This window comes from Nyctereutes procyonoides, unplaced genomic scaffold (genome assembly GCF_905146905.1).
Source record: "Nyctereutes procyonoides isolate TBG_1078 unplaced genomic scaffold, NYPRO_anot_genome, whole genome shotgun sequence".
NCBI lineage: Eukaryota > Metazoa > Chordata > Mammalia > Carnivora > Canidae > Nyctereutes > Nyctereutes procyonoides.
Window position 1 is genome coordinate 36,504,576 of NW_026575133.1, and position 26,235 is coordinate 36,530,810.

The window sequence follows — 26,235 nt, forward strand, 5'->3', positions numbered from 1 at the left end:
CAGCAGGATGCCGCCTTCATGGACCCACTGTCTAGGGAGTCCCAGAGACACGGTCTTAGGCTGAATTTCTTAAGGTGAAGCCTAATCGCACAGCGATTAAATTGGGGTCACTACACACCCCTCCGACGCCATCTCCGCGGCCGGCCCAGGCACATCGGTGACCCCCAGAGAAGCATCCGCTAGAGAAACCATAAAACGTCTAAGACCAGCCCTGGAATATTTTATTAGTTCATTTCGTTTCTGACGATCATTTCCTCAACATCACCATGTAGTTCTTTGCACTTAAAACCACACATGAAAAATGTCCGGCAGTTAAGAAATCATTCCTATGTTACGTGCCTCCCTCCGAGGTGGGTCAGAACGCCACAGAGCACTCGTGAAGACGGAGGAATCCGTCTGTGGACATTGTGACGCCAGCGGGGTCAGGGGTGAGGTGATCTCCTGCCGCAGGGACGACCCGGTGTCACCTGTGCCCAGCCGCCCGTGACTCCCCGGCCGAGCCGGAGCCCTGAGTCAGTGACCAAAAGGAAAAGGCGGGCGGGGCCTGGTGGCTCTGGGTGGCCGGGACAGGCTGAGCGAGGACGGCCCTGGGAGGGGGGCCGGAGCAGGGAGCGGGGCCTGACCTCGTGACCTCGGTGGCCCCTGGCCGAGGAAGGGCTTGAGAAGCGGGGGGAGCAAGAGCGCACAGCACACGGGCAGGCGGGCAGGCGGCCGGCGGAGGCGCCGGCAGGCAGGGGGCCACGGTGGCAGCAAAGTCAGGTTTCCTATTTCCATGGCAGCAGCTGACAGTCGTTTGTCAATAGTAGCATTTTGTCTTCAGGATAAAAACGTCACCTTCCGGGAGGGTGGCACGCACAGCAGGTCACCCCACTTCCCAGGGGGGCACTGACTCGGCACTCCAACCTGCGCCATGGGCAGCGGTGACCGCCCCCCACCCGGCCCTCTAAGCACTTGCGGGGACAAAACCGAGACTCGGGCAACTCAAGAAGAGAGCCCTCCTGGTGCAGCCCTCGGAAGGCCTTCGTGAGGCGCCCTTGGCGCTAGGCCTGGCCCTCCAGCCGCGCCACGGCCTGCTTCAGGTCCCGCACGACGACGTCCACGTCGGCCCTGGTGGTGCTGCGGCCCACGCTGAGCCGGAGTGCGTTCCGGGCCACGTCGAAGGGGATGCCACAGCTCAGCAGCACCGGGGACGGCCTGCAGGGGCGAGGGGGCCGCTCAGCTGCCGGCCAGGGAAGGCCCTCGAGCTCCCCAGGGGTGGGGAAGGGACCCCGCCCCCTCTGCTCCGGGCCAGCTCCCCAGCTGGGGCTCCAGAGACCCTCCAGCTCCCGTCTCTGCCAAACACCCCTGGGCCACCGTCCGCAGGGGCCCCCGTGTCAGCTCCGACTCTGGCACGGCCCCTGCCCCGGCTCCACGAGGGCCTGGCAAGACCGCCGGGACCGTGTCGGCGAGGCCGAGGCCTGTCACACGGAGTGAGCAGGAGGAGGAGGTGCACAGCTCACACGGGAGGTGGAGGCGCACCTGGCACTTATGTGTTTGCCACAGCACCTGCGCCGGGCGCCGGGCTCCGCACACACCAGGCTCTGTGAAGCCACCGCGGGGCAGCTCGAGAGCCCTGCCCTCCCCCGGGAGCTCACTGCTCAGGCGCCCTCACCCCCAACACAGGCCCGGGGTGGGGGGAACAGCACAGCAGAGGTCACTGTCACGACAGAGCTCCTAACAGCCGTCCCGATAAACGCCCTCCGGAGCCCAGGACTGGGCGGGGCAGGACTGTCACCACCTCTGGTTCCCGAGGGTCTGTGCCAGAGGCCCCTGCAGGGCAGGCGAGAGTGACATGGCCGCAGCTCCTGGGCCCTGGCCCTCCCCCAGTGCGTGGCCTCACTTCCTATCCCAGAGGGGCGCCCCCGCCTCCCACGAGAGCCCTGAGTGTCTGCCTCCACAGCCCCCGCCCCACCGCCAACAGGGCCACACTGGACACCTGTCCCCTCCTCAGCCCCTCCTCCCCTCTCCCTCATCTTGTGGCTGTTAAGACTCCAGACCGCACGTGCCTGGGCTTCCCCGTCTGGGAAACGGGCCACTCAGCCCTCCGTGAGCGGCGGCCAGGGGCACTGTACCCTCCTGCACTCCAGCCTGGTCCCAGCCTCACGGCTCCTGACGGCCACTCTGGTGCCACATGCCTGCTCCTGGCCTCTCCCGCCCTCGGGCAGCCTGCGGAGCTCTGAGGCCCGAGGAGGCCCTGCCATCCCCACCCAGCCTCAGCCCTCGGGGTACCGCGGCGCCAGCCACAGACCCTGACAGCCTGCCGTGACCACAGCTCTGCCCTCTCTGGGGCCCGGGCTGCCTTATCCGGCACTGCACCCACCCCTGCAGGACCCCCGCTCACAGCAGGGGGACAGTGAACCCTTGCTCCTCCTCCACCAGGGTCGGGCCACTGCCAGGGATGCCCGGGCCCCACACCCTCCCCTCCTGCCTCGGCCATGGGGGCCTGGCCTGTAATCCCTGGGGGCCACCAGGAACCAGCCTGGCCTGTCACAACCCTGCGGAAGCCTCTCACTCTCTGAGGACAGAGGGAGCTCCTGCAGCCCGCCCTGCCCCTCCCCTCCCCTCCCTCCCACGCCTCCTTTGGCTGGGGCTTCCCCTTCTCCCCTAGGGCCTGCAAGTCTGTCTGGTCGCTTCTTGCGTCCCTGTTGGCTAGCTCTGGAAGCCCAGGCCGGGCTGCCTGCTGGATGCACCCCGGACCCCGCGTGGAGCACTCACCGATCTGCATGGTCCGAGTGGCACGCGGCCCCCACACTGGCCAGCAGCGTCCTGCACTGTGCTAGCACCAGGCGGCCTGGGGAGACACCGCAGGGGTGTGAGGTGGAGAGTGCACGCAGGGCCCCGCCTCCACCTCTCCTCTTCCCCTGCTGCAGGTTCTGAGGCTCTGTCCCCTGTGCCACCTGCGGGGGGGGGGGGGTGTCTCCAGGGCAGAGGCCTCTCTCATCTCAGTGACAGAGCAACAGGATCCAGAGAAGATGGTCCCTCCTAGGTATGATTCTGGCTCATAAAACTGGCCTCGAACGTGCCATTTCCGGTCACCTGCCTAGGAAGACGCTCAGGACGCCCAGCAGCTGCCTTACTGCGTCATCTGTGGTCCGGGTAACACTTCAGCTTACATCTGTGTTTTCTAGAGGTGGGGGCAACGGGAGCTGCCCGTACTAAGTGGGAGGGCACCTCGCTCTTCTGTCCCAAGCCCGGAGATGAAAGGAACAAACCCGCTCGCTGACTTCACTGGGAGAAGAACCTGCCTCATTTATATGAACACGGGTCTCACTGAATACATCCAGGGAGCCACCGCCTCTCTGCGGCCGCGCCAACCCCACACTCGGGGGACACGGAATCTCCTCTCCGTGAAACACGGCCGGCTCCCCCCTGGACTCAGCCCCAGGGCCGTGGGGGAGCCACGTTTTACTTTCTGGATCCCGCTAATCGGACGGTGTGCAGCCGGGAGGCAGTTACCGCAGGAACTCGAGTGCCCCCACCTGAGCCAGACCTTGACGCTGACCGCCTCTCCTCTCCCGCTCCCCATACATCATCACGTCAAACCTGCTGACGGAGACGGCCGAGCTACGAGCTGGCCTCAAGTCTGCTGTTTCCTCTCCTTCCCCATCAGCTCTGGGCAGGCGCCACGCCTGGTGCTCACGGCGGCTGGGGATGCCCCATGCGCCCCGCACACCACGCAACAGGCGGCCACAGCCTCCTGGGGACAGCCGCCCCGCCGGTGCCCACCGCCCCACACGCAGGCCGGGAGACCCTCGTCACCTTGGAGCTGGGGTCCCCGGATGGAAAAGTTGCATGTGTTGGGGAGTCGCTCGGTCCCTGGAAATCGGCTGTTCAGATGGATTCTCTGCTTATCAAATTCAGCCTGAAAAGTCAATGAGGAATTCGGAGCACACCGCACTCCCCCAGCTGTTTGACCTCGAGCCCAAATCTCAACCTCAACACATAGAATAATTAGTTCGTCAATGAGCATCTACATTAGTCATTACGGGGACTGACTGGAAAGCAAAGGTAATTAGGAGAAAAACTTCCGAATACGCATAACTCTCTTCAGTACAGCCATCAAGCCACTAGCTCTGCTGCATTTCCATCCTGTCCCTGACGATCACCACTCGGTCTCGAGCCCATGGCGGTGGGGAGGTCCCCGGACTCAGGATTCTAGCCTCTCCCCTGAGCATCCCCAGAGTCCCCGGACCACCAGTCAATCAACCCCAGGCCTGCTGCCTGGGGGGGTGCCAACCCCCACCCTCAGCTCAATCGAGGAAGAAGGGGACAGACCCCACCCTCACCCCCATGGACCCCAGGTTCACCACTCCGCCCCCCATCCCAAGCCCACCTCCTTGTCCCCAGACCCAGACCCCAGGCTCACCTCCTCATGTCTCCCCCCACCACCGGCCCTGCCACCAGGGATCATTCCAGGCTTACCGCCCCCCCTTCTCCTGCCCCACTGTGGACCAGACCCCAGGCTCACCATTCTGCCCCCTTGCCCATGCTCACCTCCTTACTATCCCCAACCCAGACCCCAGGCTCACCACCCCCCTCCCCACCCCACACTCACCCCCTCGCCTCCCCATCTCCTGCCCCACTGTGGCCCCAGGATCATCATCCCCTCCCCACCCCACACTCACCCCTCGCCTCCCCATCTCCTGCCCCACTGTGGCCCCAGGATCATCATCCCCTCCCCACCCCACACTCACCCCTCGCCTCCCCATCTCCTGCCCCACCGTGGACCCCAGGATCATCACCCCCTCCCCACTCCACACTCACCCCTCACCTCCCCATCTCCTGCCCCACCGTGGACCCCAGGCTCATCGCTCTCCTCCCCACCTCGCTCGCGCTCACCCCCTGGTCCCCCCTTACCTCCCCATTGCAGACCCCAGGCTCACCTCCAGCCGCTCCTCCAGGTAGTCACGAACATCTCTCATATGGGCCTCGTAAGCCTCACAGTTCTTGGTCACCAGCTCAGCGGCCTGGGGACACAATGCAAGAAAACACGTTTAATGGTGATAAAACAAAGGAGAATATGAAGAGTAGAGGTGAGACTGCCCGATTTCAAACTGCTCTCTTCCTGGAACATGGGGAACAGACGATATTCACTGAGCACCACTAGGTGCCTGGGGCCACAGTAAGTGCTTGAGAAGAGTTATCTCACTTGTTCAACAGGAATTCACTTTATCAGGTCTTGGGAGATAGGGCACTCCTGATGCCCGAGGCACAGCCAGTCCACAGAGCAGGAAGGCAGGGAGGCAGGGAGGGCGCTCCCCAGGGCGAGGGGCACACAGGGTGAAGGGGGCAGAGCAGAGCCAGGTGCTTAGGGCCAAATGCCTGGAGGAGGTGACCCAGGGGGACAGGGCCTTGGGGCCTCCGACAGGCAGGGTTAGTGCAGACACACGGAGGTTTTGAGAAGGGGGTGAGATGCCCTGATTTGCATGTGCAATAGTCATTCAGGATGCTGTGCAGAGAATGGAAGGGACCATGGCAGGTGTCCTGGCCCAGAGTCTGCAGCCACGGAGACACACAAGATGCAGACCTCCATATATTGTAGAGATGGGACTGGCTGGTGGCTTGCCAGGTACAGGGGACAAGGACAAGGTGGGCACCTCCCAGATTTCCCAATGAGGTCCTGGGTGGTGGGAGGCACCGTGAGGGGCGAGGGGAGCCAGGGAGGAGATGCACACGTGGGCCCAAGCAGAATGTCAAGCACCTGGGCCCCTCAAAAGAAGGGTCAGGACCTGCCCTGAGCACAGGCTGCTGGTGGAGCCGCAGGCCGGGATGAGTGCCACCAGGGAGCAGTTATGCGGAGGAGGCTGGGATGGTGCCGGGAGGCCGGCCAGCAGCGAGGAGGTGAAGGCCTGGCAGGGGTGGAAGGGAAAGGAGCTGGCCGGTGGGCGGGCCAGCAGTGGCTGTGCTGGTCCACGGGGCTGGGCCTCCCCTGCGGGATCCAGGGGAGAGGAGGGAGGATCGGTGAACCTGGGTGTCAGGAATGGGGGGGGGTGCAGGCCTGTGGAGGCTGGAACATTCCAATGGAGAGGATATGGGCAGGAGGTGCTCTTCAGGAAGCACACAGGGAAAGGGGTGGCGGGAAGCCTGGCAGACGCTGGCCAGCTGGCCATGGCCTGGGACGTTGCTCCGGGGAGGGGCCTCGGGAAGCTGAGTGCGTGAAGGGCGCGAGTGCATGCATGGAGGGCGGCCAGGCAGTGGCGGTGGTGGCAGGTCACAGAAGCCAGGCAAGGTACCAGCGTGCCGGGGAGCTGCCGTCATGAGAAATCGCTTTGGGAAGCTGCATCTTGTAGGCGGGACGGCCAGGGCTCGGGCTGGAGAGAAGGCCCCGGCCCAGGCTATCCGTGGGCCTGTCAGGTGGTCTCTAGGTACAGACATCGCCGCCTTTCCCACATTAGCAGAGGCTTCGAGAGCATTTCCCGTTCAGCGCTAAGCACCTGCAGGCCACTCCACAGACCTCAGAAAGTACACCTCGGGGATGACGACACAATTGGAGGCTTCTTCTAACATCAGTCCATTTATTGGGCTCGTGAACACGGTCTCCCCGAGGCCTGGCCACCCGGTAAAGCCGCTGGGGGAATGGGCTGCAGGATGACAGAAGTACACAGGTCTCCGCCCGGGGCCCAGCGCCGAGCTCCCGAAACCCCCGTAACTGCCGCAGGGATAAGACCACCAGGAGCACCTCTTGTTCTGGTATTTGGCCTTCGGTTCCTGACGCTGAGTTCCTAGAGCCCTTGGAATTTCCTGGGAGACAGCAGTGTCTTGTTCTAAAGCGGTGACGCTGCGGGGGCTCCCGGATGGAGCGGGCACTGGAAGGCATGATGAGAAGCTGGGAATTTCCCAGCCCTCCCCCTTCTCCAGAGAGGAGAGAGGGGCTAAACCTGGAGTTGGTGATTGGTCAAATCTCCACAAAACCCCCAACAGCATGGGTTTGGAGAGCTTCTGGTTGCTGAACATGTGCGGGCACTGGGAGGGTAGTGCCCCGCCCCACACCTTGCCCAACGTATTTCGTATTTCTTCCAGTCCCGATGGTCATCTCTCCTTTATCATGTCCTTTCACAATAAGCCTGGAATCTATTGGGACAAGTGTTTCTGTAAGTCCTGTGAGCTGTTCTGGCAAACTCACTGAACCCGGGGCAGAGTCATGGGAACTGCAGGCAGAGCTGGCCAGCAGAAGCACAGGTGACAACTGGGACTTCCGACTGGTGCCTGAAGTGGGGCCGGGTGGGGCAGTCCTGTGAGCCTGAGCCCCTGACCTGTGGGGTCTGACACTGTGTCCAGGCAGGCAGGGTCTGAATTGAGTTAGACTGCAGGACACCCAGCTGGTGTCACGGAACGGTTCTGAGTGGAAATCGCCGCCCTGACACCCACACCCGGTGTCGGAGTGCTGGGCGCACAGCGGTCCTGTGGGAGGAGAGACTCCCCTGGAGGAAGACTCCGGTTATCCCGAAGCACATGAGACAAAGCACCTGCTCGCTCTGTCCGAGCTCCCAAGGCTTACCTTCCCAAGGCCAGCAATCATCGGGGTGTTCTCCGTCCTGTAAGACACAAGGGATTCAATCCCATTTCCATGCAAAGCAAGTAACAGATGCCCCAGGACAGAATCCTGTCCGTGAAAGTCAGGAGTTCAGACAAAAAGAGAATAAAAAAAAAATAAAAACAAACAAACAAACAAAAAAACAAAACCAGAATCACACCCACCTCTCTCCTAGTCATTTGCCATGAGCTTGCCTCGACGGCAGCTGGAGGCCCCCAAACCCTCCCCGCGAAGCTTCCGCCCAGTCACGGGGGACACGGCCCGCCTTGGGCAGTACTCGCTGGGTGTCCAGAGTGACAATTGTGTCTGGACCTTCTTCCTACCCAGGAGAAAGCCCTCCTCCAACGGCAGACCTCAGGGCCCCACTGTCGAACCAGGTGGGGGCCCATAGACCTCAGCTCAACTGGGTTCCCTTCAGCTGAAGCCTCTCAACTGTCTCGAGGGACGAATCCTTTGCTACTAGAGATTGTGTGCGTGCAAGCAAGGGGCAGCAGGACCCCCTGGAGACCGGTGGCTCTCGCTCAGCTCCAACGAGCTGAAAACAGAACTCCTCAGTCTATTTTCAGGAAAAACAGAGCAAATCACTCACTGAATACTTTTCTGAATTTTGAATTTTAGTTGAAGTTTTCTGAAACCTCGGGAGCTGGCTGCTGCTTGCTGACCCGAAGATAACAAGATAAGTGAACACGAAGCGCAGGGCATTACACGTAACGTGATCCTGCAGCTCTGCCTTTGACAAGTTTATTGGTCACTTCTGTCTACAGAGACTGGCTCTGACACCTGCGGGTGGTCAGGCAAGAGCAAGGAGCTCTGCGTAGAGGACCCGGAGGTCTGAGCTTGTCTTCACCCGAGCTCTTCGACCACGGTGAGATCCTAATGACACCTCCTCTATGGGGCTCACACCTCTCAGCTGTCGGACAGCACGGCCCGACCAAGGGCACCTCTCAAGGTCTGTGACCAGGGAGTGCCTGGAGGGGCTGCCCAGGTGGAAGAGCCGGGACCCTATGTGGAAGCTGGAGCCTGTCCCGCCTCCACCCACCCCTCCCTCCTAGCATCCAGTCTGCTGCCTCCTCCATCTGGAGTCACGCAAACCCTGCTTCCAACTCACAGTCCATACAGTGAACTATTATGGCTCCCCAAGCACCTGATGTTATGCCTCTTGGCGTTTTTTTTTTTTTTTAAACTTTTCAAAAAAGATAATGTAGATTTAGGGGTGCTTGGGTGGCTCAGTCAGTTAAGCCTTTGGCTCAGGTCCTGATCCCAGGGTCCTGGGATCAAGCCCCACATCAACAGGGAGCCAGCTTCTCCCTCTGTCCCTCCCCCTGCTCATGCTAATAAATAAAACTCAAAAATAAAAAAATTTAAATAAAAGGATCATGTAGATTCATATGTGCTTATAAGAAATAACAGAGACATTCTGTGTACCGGTTACTCAGCTTCCCCCCAGTGACACTAGGGTACAAGATCACAGCCAGGATACTGATAAGATACAGAACGTTTCCACCACCACGAAGGCCTCTCCTGTTGGCCTTTCATAACCAGACCTGCTCCCCTTCGGCCCCACCCTTTCCTTGGCCTGCTGGCAACTGCTAGTCTCTTCTCCACCTCTATTTCTGTCATTTCAAGAATGTCCTGTAAATGGAATCATAGTTATAATTCTGGGGGTACTGGCTTTTTTCATTCACCGTAATTCTCTTGGAGATTCCTTCCCGGCTGTTGCGTGTATCATTAAGTGCTTTTCATTACCGAGTGGTGTCCATGGCACAATGTGCCACAGCTTGTTAAGCCAGCCACTCGTTATAGGACATCTGGGTTGCTTACAGTTTGTAGCTATTGCAAAGAAAGCTGCTAGACACCCTTGCATACGGGGTTTTGTGAGCATTTTCGTCTGTCTGCATTTCTCTGGGATATGTGTTCCGGGAGTGCCACTCCCAGGTTGTATGGTGTGTGCGTATTGAATTTTAAAAGAAAATGCCAAGCTGTTTTCCAGAGCAGTTGTACCATTTCCACCCTGACTGGCCATCTGTGAGTGAAGCAGCATCTCTGCATCTTCAACAGCATTCAGTGTTGTCCCTGGTTTTTGTGTGACCCCTTCTGGTAGGTGTGGAGTGATGCCTCATTGTGGCTTTCATTAGCATTTCCCTAATAGTTAAAGATGTTCAGTATCTACTCATGTGCTTACTTGCTATCTGTGTATCCTCTTTGGTGTGATGTCTTTTGCCCATTGTTTGAATTGTTTGGGAGGTTGACTGTTGAATTTTGGAAGTTCTTTATGTATTATATTCTAGATACTAATCCTTTGAGGATATATTCTTCTATTGCACAGCTTGTCATTTTATCCTCTTAATATCCTCTTTTGTGGGGCGAAAGATTTAAATTTTGATGAAGTTCAATTATCACTGTTCCCTTGTATGGACCCTTTTGGTATCAAGTCTAAGATCTCTTTGCCAAAGCGAGAGCCAGAAGAGGTTTTCCCATTTTTTTTTCCCCATAAAAGTTCTATTGCTTTATGTTTCACATTTAAGTTCATCATGTATCCTGCGTTTTATCAAGGGTGAGACTTAGGTTGAGGTTTGTCTTCTGTGTGAGGATGTCTAATTGCTCCAGCACCATCTGTTGAAAAAGAATCTTTCCTCCACTGAAGTACTTTTTTATATCTTTGTCAAGAATCATTTGGGCATATTTCTGGTTGTATCTGTTCTGTTCCACTGGTCTACTTGGTAAGCTTTTAATTCTTTAAAAAAAATATTATTTATTTATTTATTTATTTATTTGAGAGAGAGTGAGAGAGTATGAGCAGAGATGAGAAGGAGAAGCAGGCTCCAGGGAAAGCAGGGAGCCTGACGTGCGGTTTGATCCCAGGACCCCAGGATTATAATCCGAGTTGAAGGCAGAGGCTTAACTGACCAAGCCACCCAGGTGCCCTTGTGTGCTAAGTTTTCAATAGAAATTGGGTTTATTTATCAATTTGGGGAGAACTGACCTCTTTACTATACTGAGTCCTCTGATCCATGAACATAGTATGTCTCTCCACTTATTTAGAACTTTGCTTTCTTTTATCCACATTAGTTTTCAGGTTATAAGTCCTCTGAGTATTTGAGTGATTATAAATGGCATTAATTTTGTTGTTCATATATTCATTACCAATATATAGGAATATAAACAATTTTTGTATGTTTATATTATAACCCGTGTTCTTGCTGAATTCATATATCAGTGATCTTTCTTAACATTCCTCGGGATTTTCTAGAGACAATCATGTAATCTACAAACAGGGACAGTTCTGTCTCCTTTCTTTACATTTCCTATTCTTGCCTACTAGAACTTACAGCACTGTTGAAAAGAGGTGAGAGTGGACCTCCCCAGCCTGTCCCTGATCACTGGAGTAAAACGTTCAGGCCTTCGCTGTTGAGTGTGATGTTAGGTGTCAGTTTTTTTGGTAAATACCCTTTTCAAGCTGAAGAAGTTCTCCTCTAGTCATATTGTGAGAGTTTTTAATGAATGAATATTGAATTCTATTAAATGCTTTTTCTATGTTAAATTATGTTATTTTTTTCTTCTTTTTAAATAGGTTCCAGGGATCCCTGGGGTGGCGCAGCGGTTTGGCGCCTGCCTTTGGCCCAGGGCGCGATCCTGGAGACCCGGGATCGAATCCCACGTCGGGCTCCTGGTGCATGGAGCCTGCTTCTCCCTCTGCCTATGTCTCTGCCTCTCTTTCTCTCTCTCTGTGACTATCATAAATAAATAAAAATTAAAAAAAAAAATTAAAAAAAAATAGGTTCCATACCCAGTGTGCAGCTCAGCATGGGGCCTGACCTCACAACCCTGAGATCAAGAGTCAAACACTCAACTGACTGAGCCATCCAGGTACCCCAATTTTTCTTCTTGAATATGCTACATTACACTGATTTTGCATCCCTGGAACAAACTCCCACTTCATCATGGTGTAGATATTATTTTTATGTGTTGCTGAATTCCTTTTGCTAATATTAAAGATTTCTGCATCTAAATTCATGAGAGATATTTAGTCCATAGTTTTATTTTTTTGTACCATCTTTCTGGTTTTGGTATAAATTCATAAAATGAATTGGGGAAGCATTCCCTCCTATTTTTCTAGGAGAGACTGCATAGAAATAGTGTTAATTCTTTAAATCTTTGGTAGAAGTCTCTTGTGAAACTATCTGGGCTTGGAGATTTCTTTTGGGGGAGTCTTAAAATGATAAAACTAATTTACTTTTCCTAATAGTGTTAAAGTTATCTAAATGACCTAATCTCATATTAGGTAAGTTATAGTACTTTGTTTTTTGATGAAATAGTCCACTTCACCTGAATTTTCAAATTCATGTGTGTAAGGTTGTTCATAGCATTTCTAATTATCCTTTTGATGTCTGTAGGTTCTGCAAGGGTCTTTTTTTTTTTTTTGTATTTTTTTTTTTTATTGGAGTTCAATTTGCCAACATATAGCATAACACCCAGTGTTCATCCCGTCTGCAGTCATTCTTGATATTGGCAATTTGTTTCTTCTTTCCTTTTCTCCTTTGTCAGTCTTACTACAGGTTTCTTGGGGTATTTTTTTAAATCAAGCTTTTCTTTTAATTCCAGCATACTTAACATACAGTGTTGTATTAGTTTCAGGTATATAATATAGTGAGAGATTTGTCAGTTTTATCAATACTTTTAAAAGGCTATTTCTTTGTTTCAATTATTTTTAAAAAGTTATTTTTATTTTTTCAGGGCACCTGGGTGATCAATTGGTTAAGCACCCAACTTTTGATTTCAGCTCGCGTCATGATCTCAGAGTCTGGAATCAAGCCTTTCAATGGGCTCTGCACTAAGCAAAGATTCCCTCCCTCCCTCTCCCTCTGCCCCTCTTTCTGCTTTCTTTCTCTCTCCCCCTAAAAACAAATAAAATCTTTTAAAAAATGATTTTGGGGGGATTCCAGGTGGCTCAGCGGTTTAGCACCTGCCTTCGGCCCAGGGCGTGATCCTGGAGTTCTGGGATCAAGTCCCAGGTCAGGGTCCCTGCATGGAGTCTGCTTCTCCCTCTGCTCTATCTATCTCTCATGAATAAATAAAATCTTTAAAAAATGATTTTTGTTTTCAATCTAATTCATTTTTTAAAAAAATTTATTATTCATGAGAATACACAGAGAGGAGACAGAGAGGCAGAGGGAGAAGCAGGCTCCATGCAGGGAGCCCAACGTGGGACTCAATCCGGGGTCTCCAGGGTCATGCCCTGGGATGAAGGCAGGCGCTAAACCACTGAGCCACCCGGGCCGCCCACTAATTCATTTTTTAAAAGATTTTATTTATTTATTTATTTATTTATTTATTTATTTATTTACTTACTTATTTATTCATGAGAGACACAGAGAGAGGGGCAGAGGCAAAGGCAAAGGGAGAAGCAGGCTCCCTGCAGGGAGCCCGATGTGGGACTCAATCCCAGGACCCTGGGATCACACCCAAGCCAAAGGCAGACGCTCAACCACTGAGTCACCTGGGTGCCCCTCAATTTCACTAATTTATGTTCTTATCTTTAGTATCTCCTTATGTTTGCTTTGGGTTTATTTTGCTCTACTTTTTCTAAGTTCTACAAGTAGAAGCTTATTGACTTCAGAGTCATCATCCTTCTTTTAAAGATTTATTTATTTGGAAAGAGTGAGCAGGGGAGGGGTGGAGAGAGGGAGGGAGAGAGAAAGAGAGGGAGAGAGAATCTCAAGCAGACTCCCCAATGAGCACGGAACCCGATGTGGATCTTGATCTCATGACCCTAAGATCATGACCTGGGCCAAAATCAAGAGTTATATGCCTAACCCACTGAGCCACTTAGGTGTCCAGAGAGTCATCATCTTTATTAACATATGCATTCAGTGCTATAAATTTCCCTCTCAGCTGTGCTTTAGCTGTCTCAGAAATATTGGAAAGTTGTATTTTCATTTTCATTCATCTTTATGTATTTAATTCTTTTGAGCCTTCCTGTCTGACCCATGGTTTATGCAGAAGTGTGTGCATGTTTCTAAGTGTTTGGAGATTTTCCAATTACCTTCCAGTTATTGATTTGTTTGATTCCACTGTGATGAGAAAACACTCTGTATGATTTCAGTTCTCCAAATGTATTGAGGTTTGTTTAATGACACAGGACATGGTCTATCTTGGTATATATTCTGTAGCACTTGTAAAGAATACGTGTTTTGTTGTTGTTGGGTGAAATGTTCTAACACTTCGATTATGTCCTGTTGGTTGTTATTGAGTTCTTCTATATTCTGGCTGATTTTTGTTTAGTTGCATCCATTGTTGAGGGAAGGGTACTGAAGTCTCTATCTTTAATTATGGATTTGTCTGTTTCTCTTTTTGGTTCAATATGTTTTGGCCTCACATAGTTCGCAGCATGTTGTGTAGTGCACTGACATTAGGATTGCTAGGACTTCTTGGTGGACTTACATCATTATATAATGTCCCCATGTCTCTGGTAATTTTCTCTATTTGGAGTCTCCTTTCTCTTTTCTTTGACTAATGTTCACATGATACATACTTTTCCATTCTTAACTTTCAAGCTCCCTTTATCAATATATTCGAGATCAATTAGCCCATATAGTTGACCCTTGAACATAGATTTGAACTGCATGGATTCATGAAAATCATGAAAAATCATGAAGATTTTTTACAGTACTATAAATGTATTTTTTTCTTCTTATAATTGTCTTAACATTTTCTTTTTGCCAGCACACTTTATTGTGAGGATATAGCATATAATAATACAACATACAAAATATGCATTAACTGACAACTTATGTTATCAGTAAGGCTTCCAGTCAACAGTGGGCTATTAGCATTTAAGTTTTAGGGGAGTTACAAGTTACAAGATTTTCAACTGTGCAGGGGGTTGGCTCCACTAACCCTTATGTTATTCAAGGGTCAACTGTAGTTGGGTCAGGTTTTTTTTCCCTTAAGATTTGTTTATTTTAGATAGAGCACACATGCATGAGTACAAGTGAAAGAAAGGGCAGAGGGAGAGAATCTTAAGCAGACTCCCTGCTGAGAGTGGAGCCTATTGCGGGACTCAGTTTCACAACTCATGAGAGCATGATCTGATCTGAAACCACGAATTAGACACTTAATCAATTGAGTGATCCAAGCATCTTGGTTGGGTCAATTTTTTAAAAAATTCACTCTGCCAATCTCTTTTAACTGCTGTATTTAGACCATTTATACTTAGTGTAACTAATATTGGGCATAGGTCTGCCATTAAAATTTTTTTTGGTTTGTTCTGTTTTTTTTTTTTAATTTCTCTGTTTTCTTTTCCCTACCTCTCTGTGGGCTATTTGACCATTTTCAGAAGTTCAAGGGAACAGAAACCTTATCTCCATTTACATCCTTTTAGCCCTCTCTTATTTTTTTTTTTAAGATTTTATTTATTTATTTGGAGAGAGAGAGAGAGAGAGAGAGAGAGAGAGGCAGAGACACAGGCAGAGGGAGAAGCAGGCTCCACGCAGGGAGCCCGATGCGGGACTCGATCCCAGGTCTCCAGGATCACACCCTGGGCTATAGGCGGTGCCAAACCGCTGTGCCACCGGGGCTGCCCTAGCCCTCCCTTATTTATAATTATCTTAACATTTTCTTCCACATGTATTTTGAACCACATCAGTGCTATAATGTTTAGCTTAAGCCATCAAACACAATTTAGAAACTCAAGAGAAAAGCCTATTTTATTTACCCATACTTTGCTTTGTTTCTTCTGATGTTTCAGGTTTCCTTTTTTTACTGTTGCTTTTCTCTTTAAAGAACTTCCTTTAGTCATTTTTAGCATTGGTCTTCTGGTGACAAATTCTGTTAAGTTTTCCTTTATTCAAGAATGTTTTCATTTCCTCTTTATTCCTGAAGGCTCTTTCTGCTGTATATAGGATTCTGGCTTGACAGTACTTTCAATGCTTGCAAAATATTGCATCACTTCCTTCTGGCCTCCATGGATTTCTTTTGGTTTATCCTGCTTGGGGTTTGTTCAGGTTCTTAAAACTGTAGGTTCATGTTTCTTGCCAAATTTGGGAAATTTTCAGCCATTATTTCTTCAAGTTCTTTTTCATCTCACCCTTTCTCCTCTCTTCCTGAGATGTCAATGAAATGATTGTTAGATCTTCTGTTATGGTCAAACAAGGTCCCTGAGGTGTGGTTCAATTTTCTGCCCAGTCTAATTCTTGCCTGTTGTTTAGATTAGGTAATTCTATTGTTCTCTTTCTGTTCACGGATTCTTTCCTCTGTTGCCTTTATTCTGCTGCTGAGCCCATCCACTGAGTTGCTGCAGTTTTTAGTTCTAAAATTTCCACTTAGTTCTTCTTTCTATCTTCTTTGTCTTTGCTGACACTTTCATTTGTTTCAGGTATGTTCATAATTGAAGCATTTTTCTTGTGTCTGCCTTACAATCTTTGTCAAATAATTCTGACATTTTTGTCATCTGTCAGTGCTGGAATCTATTGTCTCTTTTTATTCAGTTTAAGATCCTCTTGGTTCTTGATGAGTGCTTTTCAATTGAAACCTGGACATTTTCATATTATGTTATGAGAGTCTGGATGTTACTTAACCTTTCTGTTTTAGCTGGCTTGTTTTGACACTGTTCTAGCAGGGGAAGGAGTATGCCAGCTTGTTGCTGCCAGGTGGAGGTAGGAATCTAGGTTCCCTACTCAGCCTGTGTGGACACCCAAGGGGAGGACACACCTTCTCAGTAAAGGTGTATGTGGAAGCTCAAGTGGTCTCCATTGACACCACTGTAAGGGTTCCTTGTTACTGGCTGGCCGAGATGGAGGTCCTCGATCCCTACTAGGCCCTTTCTGACACACCTGGTGTGGGTATGGGGATATCTTGTTACAGGCTGTGCAGGTGGAAGTCTGGGCTCTCTACTCTCCTTTTGCTGGCAAGGGTTGGGATGGCAACATTTTACCATGTGGTGATTGGCTGGAGTAAAAGCTGAACTAAAAGTTCTCTGTCTTGCTAGGCTGTCCTATTTTTGGCCCACTGTCTGCAGAGAGTTGGCTTTGGTTGGACATTTTTTTCTGTCCTCATTGGTGTTTCTGAGTTGCAGGCTTCATCAGCTCTAAGTCAGGCATAAATGAGGTAAAGGAAAAGCCAGGGAACCCACTACCATGTTGTTCCTGTTTCTCCCTCTTGTTAGAATTTCTAATAAAAGGTGTGATCTTGATATCACCTCATTCCCTGGTTAAAGTACCACTGTATATCACAGGGACACAGGAACTACCAGAAAGAAAGCCAGGTGCTTCTGTGCAACCCTGCGTATCCCACAATCATGAGAATGGCAGCACATCTCATCCAGGAAGGCTCCAGCTTGGAATCATCTCCATAGAGACTGAAGATCTATGAATCTGCAGAATCCATCAGTAGAGCGAATTCTGACTCAGTAGTGATGCAGAATGTGCTATTAAAATTCTCCCAAGAAACAAAGAAAAGTTACTGCTCTACAGACCAACAAGAGGCCAGTAGGTCAGAAACTTCATTAACCTTCTACCTTACCCTGGCCTGAAATTCCGTTCTTGTCCACCTCCAAACAGCATAGGGTACAGGGGGGTAAGTTCACCAAGCCCTCGGATGTAAAGTGCTCCAATCCTGGGACCATAGAACTGAAACAAAAAGTCCATCATTTATTTAAAAGAGCCTGAGTTCCTACTCTGTCAGCATGTTAAGTGCTTAGAGCACACAGAGAAATACTCTGTACTGTCAGGGCCCCACAGCTGTGCTGTCACCACTCCGGACACATCTGAGTCACAGAAGCCTGGGGGTGCAGGGCAGAGCCTGTACTCTTGTCCCCAGCCCAGTGGCACCAAAGCTTGACTGCACATCGCAGAACAGGATTTGTAAAAGAAGAGGGGCTGGCGCTAGAGATTGCCAAGGGTTTTTCCTGGGTTTGACTCCAGGTTTTCAAACTGACATTTAGCTAAAACCATTAAGTGCCACAGTGTCAGGTCAGCACACATACTCCTTTGGAAACTAGCTGAGCACCATGCTTCAAAACAGAGGCCTAAAAATGTTTCATGTTCTAATCAGCTGCCAGAAGGGAGTCAAGTCTCAGAAGGGTCTTCACTACTAATGTTTCCTCTCTTCCACCTTTAAGAGAAAGCTGCTAAAACCAAACCTTTGCATTCAGGAGCTGTACTTTAAATCAAGTTAGAGAAAGCAACATCTTGAATCTCACATCTTCCATTCTTGGGTGAGGGGGTTACAAGAGGGCTGACAAGGGGTCTGCAGGCACTCTCTGCCCACGGCGGAGGACATGCAGTATCTGGCTGAAGCCACTGCCTTAGGTCTCACCTGAGGCCTCCATGCCCCCACACGACCCTGCCTGGCCACCCCTTCTTCAAGTTGCCCTACTGGACAACAAATCGATGACCAATGGATGGGCTCTGCTCTATGGGAGCCTTGAGCTCCCGGAAGGAAGGAGGGCTCTATGTGCACACCTTGTGCCCCACGATGGTCAGGAAGTCCACGCCCAGGTCCTCCACATCCACGCGCTGTTTCCCCAGGGCCTGCGCAGCGTCTGTGTGCAGCAGAATGACCGGCAGCCCAGAAGCAGCACGCTTCTGGTTCAGGGCTTTAATTCGCTGACTGATTTCAGAGATGGGCTGCAGTAGGGAAAAATAAACAGTTGAGTATGCTGCTTTGATTTCATGAAAACTGAATGAAAGAAATAAGGAGTCATTAATGAGGACAGGGAAAGGAGAGGAAGAGGAGGAAGAAGAAGAAGAGGAGGAAGAGGAGGAAGAAGATGATGAAGAAAAAGAAGAGGTCCCAGGTGAGACACATGAGAATATCAAGTAGGGCCTGGGCCACCTTTATTCCTCATTACATTTTCTTAAAAGGATAAATAACTCACCATGATGACGCCAGTCTCGTTATTGGCCAGCATAATAGTCACAAGGCAGGTGGCTGGGCGGACAGCTGCCAGGATGTCCTCGACTTCCACCTGCCCATTCACCTTGGACACTGGCACAAAGGTGACCGCTGAGGAAAAAAACACATGTGCCAAGGTTACTCTTATAGAACAACCTTTTTGGAAAGCTCATTTAGATATAGCTTAACAAAAGTATTTTCCACATTAAAAAAGTAATTTTTTAAAATTTTTTTTTATTTATTTATGATAGTCACAGAGAGAGAGAGAGAGAGAGAGAGAGAGAGAGAGAGGCAGAGACACAGGCAGAGGGAGAAGCAGGCTCCATGCACCGGGAGCCTGACGTGGGATTCGATCCCGGGTCTCCAGGATCGCGCCCTGGGCCAAAGGCAGGCGCCAAACCGCTGCGCCACCCAGGGATCCCTAAAAAAGTAATTTATGGGCAGCCCGGGTGGCTCAGCGGTTTAGCGCTGCCTTCAGCCCAGGGCCTGATACTGGAGACCCAGGATCAAGTCCCACGTCGGGCTCCCTGCATGGAGCCTGCTTCTCCCTCTGCCTGTGTCTCTAGCCCCCCACCCCTGTGTCTCTAATGAATAAATATATAAATAAAATCTTAAAAAATAATTTATTGTAAAAATTCAGAAAACTAAGGAATATAAATCACCCATCATACCCAGCACACGGGCTCAGCCAACATGAGTGCTCCATTAATGCAGCTCCAGTTGCTGAGTTTGTTTTTTGCTGATGAGGGGCCCATGAGGAAGTAATATACTCTTAGTTCATGAGAGCATCCTTAAAACATTTTTTTTAGGGCAGCCCCGGTGGCTCAGCGGTTTAGCGCCACCTTCAGCCTGGGGTGTGATCCTGGAGACCCGGGATCGAGTCCCACGTTGGGTTCCCTGCATGGAGCCTACTTCTCTCTCTCTCTCTCTCTGCCATGAATAAATAAATAAAATCTTTAAAAAATTAAAAAATTTTTTTAAATTCCCGTATAATTAATATGTGGTGTTATATTAGTTTCAGGTCTACAATATAGTGATTCAACACTCCTATCTACTACTCACTGCTCATCACAGTAAACATACTCTTACTCCCCATCTCCTCTTTCCTCCATCCCCCCCACTCACCTGCCCTCTGGTGACCATCAGTGTGTTCTCTAGAGTTAAGTCTGTTTTTTGTCTCTTTTTAAATTTGCTTGTTTTCTTAACTAAACTGCACAAATGAATGAAACCATATGGTATTTGTCTTTCTCTGACTTATTTTACTTGGCATTATACTCTCTAGATCTATACATGTTGTTGCAAAAAGCAAGATTTCATTCTTTCCTTGGCCGAGGTATTCCATTGTATATACGTCCCCTGTTTTCTTCCATCTATCAGTGGGCACTTGGGTTGCTTCCATGTCTTTGCTACTGTAAACAATGCCGCAAAAAACAGCATGTATCTTTTCAAGTGAGTGTTTTCATACTCTGGGTAAATACCCAGGAGTATGACTACAGGATCATATGTAATTCTATTTTTAATTTTTAAAGGAACCTTCATACTGTTTCCACAGTGGCTACACTAGTTTGCATTCCCACCAACAGTGGATGAGGGTTCCTTTTTCTCCACATCCTTGCCAATACTTGTTGTTTCTTGTATTTTTGATTTTAGCTTTGCTGACAGGTATGAGGTGATCTCATTGTAGATTTGGTTTGCATTTCCCTGATGATAAGTGATGTTGAGCATCTTTTTATGTGTCTGTTGGCCATCTGGCTTCTTCTTTAGAGAATGTCTGTTCACTTTTTAATTGGATATTTGATTTTTTGGTGTTGAGTTGCATGAGTTCTTTATATATTTTGGATATTATTGCAAATATCTCCTCCCATTCAGTAGGTTGTCTTTTTGTTTTGTTGATTGTTTCCTTTGCTGTGTAAAAGCTTTATATTTTGATCTATTCCCAATAGTTTACTTTGATTTTGTTTTCCTTTGCCTCAGTAGACATATCTTGAAAGAAGCTGCAATGCCAATGTCAATAAATTACTGACTGCTCTCTTTTAGGACTTTTATGGTTTCGGGTCCTACGTTTAGGTCAATTCTCTTTGAGTTTAATTTTGCATACAGTGTAAGAAGTGGTCCAGTGTCATTCTTTTGCATGTAGCTGTCCTGTTTTTCCCAGTGCCATTCGTTGAAGAAACTGTCTTTTTCCCACTGGCTAGTCTTTTCTGCTTTGTTGAAAATTAATTGACCATATAATTGAGGGTTTATTTCTGGGTTCTATTCTGTTTCATTTCAGACATACTCTTCTGTCTTCTTAATTTTTCTAACTCTGTGTCTGTTTCTATGTGTTAGAAAAGTCAGCTACATCTCCTGCTCTTGAAAGTAGTGGCCTTATGAAGACAAGGTCCTATAGTGCCCTGCCGTGCAATGTTCCCTGTTCACCAGAACCCAGAGCTTCAGGGGTGTCTGCCTATGTGTGTTGTGTGCACTCTACTGTTGTGGCATTTGCCTTCAGTGTAGTTGTCTGCAATGGTTGTCTTTGCCTGTTGTAGGCAGGGTTTGGTCCCTGTGTTGTTAGTGGGTGGGACATGCGGTAACCAGCAAGGTCCATGCCAGTCCCCTGTAGGAACGGACCTGCACCTACCTGGGAAAACTGCCCAGGCCAGGATGGAGGGTGTGGGTCCACAGAAGAGTGTGGGGTGGGGCACACTGTTACAAGCTAGGTGGAGTGTTGCACTGCACTGGTTCCCACGGGTGTCCATGTACCTAGGCTGTGGAGTGGAGAAGGGAGATGGCACCCACTAGCTCCTTTGTTTTTGGAGAAGTCTCCCAAAGATACCCTGCCCCTCTAGCACATGCTCTGAGATAAGTAAATAAATCTCCTTCCTCTATACCCAAGGTATTTATCAAACTGCTGTTTCTATGCTGTATCTCCATGGGGCTGTTGGTTGTACTGTCTCTGTAAGGGTGGGGCCAGTTTCTTCTTGGTCTCCCAGCTCTGCCAGAACCAAGCCCATTAAGTTTTCAAAGTTCCAGGTGTTAAGCCACACTGATCATAAGAACCCATGAAGTTAGGCCCCTCTGGTTTCCAAAGCCAACATGGAGATGTATGGGGATTTGTCTTCCCTGTGCAGGTTCCCCACACCTGAGGTTCCTGGATGGGGTCTGCTCCTCTTCCTTCTCTGCACCCATGGTGTCCTGCCCCCATGTGCAGTCCCATGGGTGCATCTGGCTTCCAACCATGTCTCCACCCTTCCTACCCTCTTTGATGTGGCCTCTTCTCTACATTTAGCTGTGGAGAATTTGTTATGCCAGGCTTCAGGTCATTTTTTGGGTTATTTACACTGATATGGATGTTATCTGGATGTACCCAAGGGGCGAGGTGATCCTAGGATCTTCCTACGCATCCATCTTCATGAGAACACCTTAATGTACCAAGTACTCAACCTTCACTCGTTCAACCTTGAGCAAACATTCATTAAGCACCTACTGTGTCGTAGGCACTGTTCCAAGCTCTTATAATCTCATTATTGGAGACAGATAATAAGTGAAGGTGACTAAATCAAGATTTGGTTCAAAACGGTATGAGACAAATGCACCTACTTTCTCAAGGACCCACTGAAATGAGAGAAGAGTTATTTTCTAAACTAGGGATATCACTTGTGGACAAGGAATTTTGAGGAATTCCCAGAATATAGAAAGTTTATGGCATTAGATTAACAGGAGTAGGAAACAAACACTCAGAATAGTAATAGGTGAAAAGTGTGAAAGGATCTGGTGATCATCCATGTCCAGCGTGCACAGCATGGAGCGTGGAGTGGCAACTGTGGAGGCAGGCAGGGGCTGGGTGTGATGACCTAGCACCCCCTCCATATACCCAGTGAGTGGGTGGCAGAAGCACCGGCTGTCACTGAGAAAGAGCAGCACATGCCCAAGAGAGGATGGCAGGCCTGGGAGGGCTGCCGGGGACAGGGTAGGGGCCAGCAAGAGAAGGGTAGAGCTCACGTATCCATTACAAGACTCAAAGGAGAGCAAAAGAAAGGCAGCCCTGGACAGGATTACTTGTCTTTTTAGTAAACACATGAAAGGATGCCCAATATCATCGGCCATCAGGGAAATGCAGATCAAAACCATGAGATGCCAATTCCCACCCACTGGGACAGCCATAATGAGAGGTACAGACACTCACAAATGCTGTCAAGGATACAGAGAAATTGGAACGCTCGTGCCTTGCTGGCGGAAACATAAAAGGGTGCGGCGACTTTGGAATATGAAGGTCACCTCAAAGGGCTAAACAGAGTTACTATATGACCCACCTATTCCTCTCCTAGGTATAAATCCAAGAGAAAACATACATCCACACAAGAACTTGTACACAAGTGTTCATAATGGCATTATTTGTAATATCAGATGTTCATCAACTGATGAATGGATAAATAATGTGAATACTTTTTATATAAACTGGAATTCACATAAAATGAATATTATAAATCCATAAAAGAAATTAAGTACTGGTACATGCTACATCATGAATGAACCTTGAAAACATGCTAGTTGAAAGAAATCAGTCAAAAAGATCACATATTCTATGATTCCATTCATGAGAAAGTCCTAGGAAATAGGGCAACAGAGACAGGACAGGGATTCGCAGTTGCCAGGAGTGGGGCAAATGGAGAATTGCAGTGGATGGGCACAAGGTTGTCGGGGGTGATGAGATGTTCTGATTACGGTGATGGCTGCACAGCTTGGTGAATAAACTAAGGGCCACCAAACAGTGTGAACGCTTCAGATGGCTGAGCTGAACAGTGTGTGAATTACGTCTCCACAAAGCCGCCATGACCAGGGAATGGGGGAGGGGTCAGGGGACCGTCCAAGTCCTCATTCTACATCAGGGAGTCAATGGACAGACTCTTAAGTTGATCAACCAAGAAATGGAGCTTATGTTTGCACGTGATTAAGTAGGAAGTAATTAAAATGATGATGCTAAGCACCAGAAGAACTCAGGCAAAAGTAAAGAGTGGTTGCCTTGAGAAGCCGGACTTGGGGTACACCAAGGGAAAAACCTTCACTCTGTACTTTATCCCTTTCTATAGGGTTTAAATTATTTCCACAGCCTGGGTGTCTGTACTTTGTAAAAATCTGTGTAATTTAAGCAGGAGGGTCAATGCAATAGCAACTAAGAAGGATGTGTCGCTCTTCCCTGTAAGTACAGAAAGTAAGGGGGGGGGGAGAAAGGCAACAAGTTGGAAAGGAACAAGAGCTGAAATAAGAAGGTCAGACTTGATCTATTTTTTTTTTCAGTTAAAATAGTGCATCTAGGTCAGACCAGAGAGAGAAAAACCCTGTAGTAGGCAAACAGAAAAAGCAATAGAAAAGCTTCATAGTTGGGGTGCCTGGGGGGGCTCAGGCCATGATCCTATGGTCCTGGGGTCGAGTCCCCCCATGGGCTCCCTGCTCAGTGGGGAGTCTGCTTCTCCCTCCCTCCCCATTCATGACCTCTGTCTCAAATAAATTCTTTGGAAAAAAAAAAAAACTTTCATAGTCAGAGTACTGTGCTACAGTCCTTTATCTTTATGATAAAAATACTTGCCCTTGATTCACCTTCAGATTTCCAGGCAGATTAGAGAGGCTGAGAGGAAAGTGACTTTGTTTAAAGGAAAGCATGCACCTCAGCTGTCTTGGGGAGGAAAAGGGCTCATAGTTTTCAAAAGTCTGTGATCTGTGCCCCGTGTCTTGAGACTCCACAGCACAGGAAGAGCGGAAGGTCAGAGCCGCTGCCCTGCTGGCTATGGTTGACTGAGCCCTCAGCCCCCTGGCAGGCCTGTGCCCCTGAACCCCCCAGTCGGGTGATCCTGCACCCCTCAGACCCTGGTGAGCCTGCACTCCTGAGTGCCTCCCCTCCCCATGAGCCTGTGCCCCTGAGCCCCCCAGCGAGGCCTCCCTCTTATGTGGGGGTGAAGTCGTACAGTGAGAGCACATTTATTCCTGTGTTTATCCCCCAAAGCTGATGATGTCTATTTGACCCTTGTTCTTGCCAAGGTTCAATCATTAAAAACCAATGAAGGGATGCCTGGATGGCTCAGTGCTTGAGCATCTGCCTTCGGCTCAGGGTGTGATCCTGGGGTCCTGGGATCGAGTCCCACATCGGGCTCCCCACAGGGAGCCTGCTTCTCCCTCGGCCTATGTCTCTGCCTCTCTCTCTCTGTGTCTCTCATGAGTAAATAAATAAATCTTTAAAACAAACAAACAGATGAACAATGTGTGTCTCTATCACATGCACGAATCTGAAATACTGTTCAGCTGATGGATGCAGACGAGCCCAGATCTACATGTTGACTGCCCATGTTTTCCCTGAGGGAGAAAGTGGCAGCGCTGACTGACTGCCATGTGGGAACTGGCTGGGTAACCCCTGCACCTGAGGATGACAGCCAGGGAGGCTGTGTGTGGAGGGTAAATGATTCACCTGGGCTGGGACGGCTTCCTCCCCTGGGAATCGGTTAGTGGGGGCAAGTGGAGCTGCCCTGTGGGAACTCAGCCAGGCTGGTCACTCACCAGCCACTTGCTCCTCCAGCAGGTGCTCCAGGGGCAGGCGGATGGAGTCGTGTTCCACGGTGCAGGTAATAAGGTGGGGTACGGCCCCCACCAGGGGGCCGCTCGGCTCGGCCTGGGTCCCCTCTGATGCATGGGTTCGATGGAAATGTTTCACCACCGAGTGGATCACTAAGTTGTTGGACTGCAGAGAACAGAAAGGGCATTTATAATACTTGAGCTACAGCCACAGAGGCAGTTTCTCTGACTTCATTTTCCACGTGGCTAATGATTAGAGGACAAAATGGTCCCAAAGAAATTCAACTTCTGAGCTGCACCTTTTGATTGCCCAATAACAAAGACTTGGGGTTTCAGACTTTCCAAAATGTCAGAATTCATTTGCTGTCAATTATACCTGTCTTATTAAGCAATGTTATGAATTTTTACATTTCATAAATCTATCAAAAAAGAAAGTTTTGCCTAGGTACCCTCTACTGATGGGAGTATAATTTGCCATATTAAGGGCCATTTGACATAAGCCCTCTGACCCTTGGACTTGATCCCACCACTGCACTTCCACAGAAGCAAAATGATGTACAGATGGGCCACTTATTAGGTGCAGCACGGTTTGTAACAGCTTGACCTTGGAAAGCCCTTCAGGGTCTACCAATAAGGGGACTGGTTAAACAAGTCATGCAACACTGTTCAACAGATACCAAGGTACAAACACCAAGGAAACACTTTATGTGCAGAGATAAAAAGATCTCAAATACAAACAGACTTGCTAAATAGTAATTAAAAAAAGAAGAAGAAGAAGAAGAAGGAGGAGGAGGAGGAGGAGGAGGAGGAGGAGGTGGTGGTGGTGGTGGTGGTGGTAGGGGCGCTTGGGTGGCTCAGTTGGTTAAATGTCTGCCTTCGGTTTAGGTCATGAACCCAGGGTCCTGGGGTTGAGCCCCACCTTGGGCTCCCTGTTCAGTGGGGAGTCTGCTTCTCCCTCTCCTTTGCCCCCCACCGCCCCAACGTATGCTCTGTCTCTCTCTCATAAATAAATAAAATCTTTTTAAAAAGGCAGCAGACGTTATATATACAGTACTCTACCCAATTTGTATAAAAAAGGGGAAATACACACATATTGGCTTATACGTGCAAAAAAATCCTTGAAATGGTAAATATGGAAGGATATAAGAATATATAAAATCTAAACACTTATTTGCTTTTAACATATAGACTCTGGAAGACACCAGGAAGCTAATGAAATTGGTTTC

At 49.3% G+C, this 26,235-nt stretch overlaps 1 protein-coding gene across 3 annotated transcripts in view; it reads right to left on the reverse strand.

Moving 5' to 3' along the window:
* Positions 1–200: 200 nt before the first annotated feature.
* Positions 201–26,235, reverse strand: part of SCLY (selenocysteine lyase) — a 41,634-nt gene continuing 15,599 nt past the window's right edge. For all 3 annotated transcript variants that reach the window (XM_055300160.1, XM_055300159.1, XM_055300161.1), the window contains exons 4-12: positions 24,995–25,175; positions 18,450–18,577; positions 18,034–18,198; positions 17,093–17,199; positions 7,538–7,574; positions 4,923–5,006; positions 3,799–3,901; positions 2,755–2,830; positions 201–1,194 (exon numbers count right to left, since the gene is read on the reverse strand). In XM_055300160.1, the coding sequence (XP_055156135.1) occupies positions 1,041–1,194; positions 2,755–2,830; positions 3,799–3,901; positions 4,923–5,006; positions 7,538–7,574; positions 17,093–17,199; positions 18,034–18,198; positions 18,450–18,577; positions 24,995–25,175 (1,035 nt within the window). In that variant the 3' untranslated portion in view covers positions 201–1,040. The remainder of the gene's footprint in view (positions 1,195–2,754; positions 2,831–3,798; positions 3,902–4,922; positions 5,007–7,537; positions 7,575–17,092; positions 17,200–18,033; positions 18,199–18,449; positions 18,578–24,994; positions 25,176–26,235) is intronic.